Source organism: Gopherus flavomarginatus, assembly GCF_025201925.1.
Source record: "Gopherus flavomarginatus isolate rGopFla2 chromosome 12 unlocalized genomic scaffold, rGopFla2.mat.asm SUPER_12_unloc_1, whole genome shotgun sequence".
Taxonomy (NCBI): domain Eukaryota; kingdom Metazoa; phylum Chordata; order Testudines; family Testudinidae; genus Gopherus; species Gopherus flavomarginatus.
The window spans coordinates 18307-21335 of NW_026114604.1; the positions used below are offsets into that span (position 1 = coordinate 18307).

At 41.3% G+C, this 3029-nt stretch overlaps 1 protein-coding gene across 1 annotated transcript; it reads right to left on the reverse strand.

The window, feature by feature from the left end:
• Positions 1-987: 987 nt before the first annotated feature.
• On the reverse strand, positions 988-1920 carry LOC127040966 (olfactory receptor 5A1-like). Its single transcript, XM_050935492.1, has one exon. It carries the CDS (start codon positions 1918-1920, stop codon positions 988-990), a length of 933 nt encoding a protein of 310 aa, XP_050791449.1.
• Between the last annotated feature and the right edge of the window lie 1109 nt (positions 1921-3029).

The following is a 3029-nucleotide window of genomic DNA, read 5'->3' on the forward strand; positions in this document are numbered from 1 at the left end:
ACTTGGGACAGTCTACCATTTGTTCTTATGTCCTAACATCATGATAGGTGATTCCTTAGCCAATGGAAGAGGACGAGGAGAAGGGTGTGTTCTAAACCTCACCTCTGTCAGAATTCAGTCTCCGTGTCCCCTGGAGCCAGACACTTCCTTCTGTTTAGAGGGTTCCCAGGTGGGAATCCTCTAACTGTACCTAAGGCATTTTTTAACAAAAAACTAGAGTGGGGGAAGGAAAGAAGGAATTAGATGGAGGAGACCACTCAACTTTTGTCTCAGTGGTAAGGGTAATCACCTGGGACGTGGGAGGGCCATGCTTCAAGTGCTTGATAAAGAGACAGGATTTAAAGAGGGGATCTCTCTCCACCCATGTGAGTGCCTTAACCATGGGGATATGGGATATGCTCATGGTGGTCTCTCTCTTACTCTAGTGTTCAAACCTAAGTTCTTTTGTGGATCTAGTCCTACTGAAAAATAAAGCTATTGGCTCCACTATTTATTATAATTAATTATTGAAAAAAAAATCTATGAGATTTTAGTAGGGTAAAGTACAATAGGATAGCTATTTAATATCAGTTGTTTCAACAAATTAGTCAAAAACAACCCCCTGAGAAATCAATAGATAAAGAGATTTTATAAAATTGGCCAGATGCTCAGCTGGTATAAATTGGCCATAGCTCCCCTGAAGTCAGTGGGCTAGATTAAACAGATATGGCGAAAGGAGAGAGAGAGAGAAATCTGTGAATGACTCTATGGCCTGGTGCTCAGAGCACTCACTATGGATGGAGGAGACTCAGGGTCCAGGCCCCTGTGCTTCAGTGACTCTTGTACAACTTGTCCCAATGACTGTGATGGAGCCACACTGATTTAAAGCAGCTGAGGTTATCACAATCTGACCATCACCTGACATGAGAATGTCTCAAACACAAGTTAGCCACAGTTCTCTGCTTTTGGATTTAAAAAAAGTATATATTTAATTTCAGATCGTCAGTACTACTTGAGAAACTTCAATTTCCCCAACCTTTTCCCTAGTGCAATTTTCACCTCCTTGTTTTTCAGGCTGTAGATGATGGGGTTTAACATGGGGGTCAAGATGCTGTACTGGATGGAGAATATTTCATCCAGAACCACAGAGGAGACTGAGCTGGGTTTTGTGTACTGGAAAAAGGCTGTCAGGTACCATAAACCAACCACAATAAGGTGGGAGCTGCAGGTGGAGAAGGCTTTACACCTGCCCTCTGCAGATCGTATCCTCAGGATGGTAGAGATGATGTAAATGTAGGAGATCAGTGTGAGGAGGAAGGCGCTTGACCCAAATATCAGAACAGAAGTAAGAAGCACCACTTGATTTGTGAGGGTGTCAGTGCAGGACAGTTGTAACAGAGGAGGGAGCTCACAGCTGAAATGGTTGATTTTATTGGGCCCACAGAAATGCATCTTGAGGGCAAAAACTGTGTTAAGAAGGGCATAGAGGAAGCCCATGGTCCATGCACCACTTACCAGCTGAACACAGATCCCTTTGCTCATTGTCTGCACGTAATGTAATGGATCACAGATGGCAGCATAGCGGTCATAAGCCATGGCTGAGAGAATGAAAATTTCAGCACCAACCACGAGGATAAGAAGAAACATCTGGGAAATGCAGCCATTGACAGAAATAGTTTTGTGCTCTACTAGGAAGTTCATCAGCATATTAGGCACCGTAACTGAGGAATAGCAGATATCAACAAAGGATAAATGGAAGAGAAAGAAGTACATTGGGGTGTTAAGATGAGAGTCAGCTCTTATCACCACCATGATCACTATGTTACTACCCAGAGTGATTAGGTAAATAATTAAAAACATTGAGAACAGGAAAATCTGCATCTGTGGGTCACTGGAAAGTTTCCGGAGAATAAATTCGGTCACTGTGGTTTGATTTTCCATTGATATTTATTTGGGAAAACTGTAACCTGTAAGACCAATAAATAAATAAATTTAATTTAACACAACATAAGTGAACTAAAATGGCATGCGGACATTATCTGTTCAGTTGGATGAATGTAAAGAGAGCCCTATTCTATCCTGTACAATATATATATTTGAATAGATTTTAAGATTTAGAGAAATAGACAGCAACGAACTGGTTGGAATTTGTATGTTATACAGAGACAAAATATGTCAGATAGGGGCCGAACTCCTTTTGTGTAACTGCCACTTTAGCACCTAAACTGCAGAATCAGGCCCAACAGGTATTCACAAAATCCCTGCCAAGATATGACTAAGGGACAGCCTGATGCAGGCCTCCCTTAGCGTCTCCTGTTGAATCTGTTCCACTGTGGTTAAATGACAAAAGTCATTGAAGAAAGGGGACTTGATCTCCTGCATCCAGGGTGAGGGCCGTAACAAACAGACTATAAAGTCCTTTGCTCACTTGAGTTTCTCTCTGGCCTAATAACGTTTTCATCTGTCCCTCTAACATCAGCACAGATACAGCTGTTTTTACTCCAGTTAGGGATCTTGCCCCTTTACTCCAATGGACCTATGGCTGAATCACTCCCACTGGGGATCTGGCCAATTCTATAAGTACCTCTTTGTCCATTACATTTTGTAATTTTTGTGCAGCAGTGGTTTTTGTCCTTTTTTCATTTGTAGACCCCTAAAAAATTTGAATGGAGGTTTTGACCCCTTGAAAATCTTAGACATGGTCTACGTATCTCCAGACCACAGGTTCAAAACCACTGTTGTAGAGTATTTAATATTTATAGTACATAATTGGATTCATCCCTATTATAATATTTAGGATTTCTATAATAAATAAATAAATTAACAAACAAACCACAGCGACCTAGAAATACTGGTTTAAGACTCAGCATATTGTATAGACTGACAACTCAGCCAAATAGAGAGAATACAGGCAACTTGATAAGTATTCTGAATGCCATAGAGGGGGCCTCCGAAGATCTTAGCTGTATGACAGCCTCCTCCATTGGCAAGGTGTATTATGTGGAAGCAGGTAACCTCAGGTGGATATCATGCAGCTGTCCAGATTATCC

Coding starts and splice junctions, on each gene's coding strand:
- LOC127040966 (XM_050935492.1), bottom strand. CDS start 1,920: ATGGAAAATCAAACCACAGTGACCGAATTTATTCTCCGGAAACTTTCC.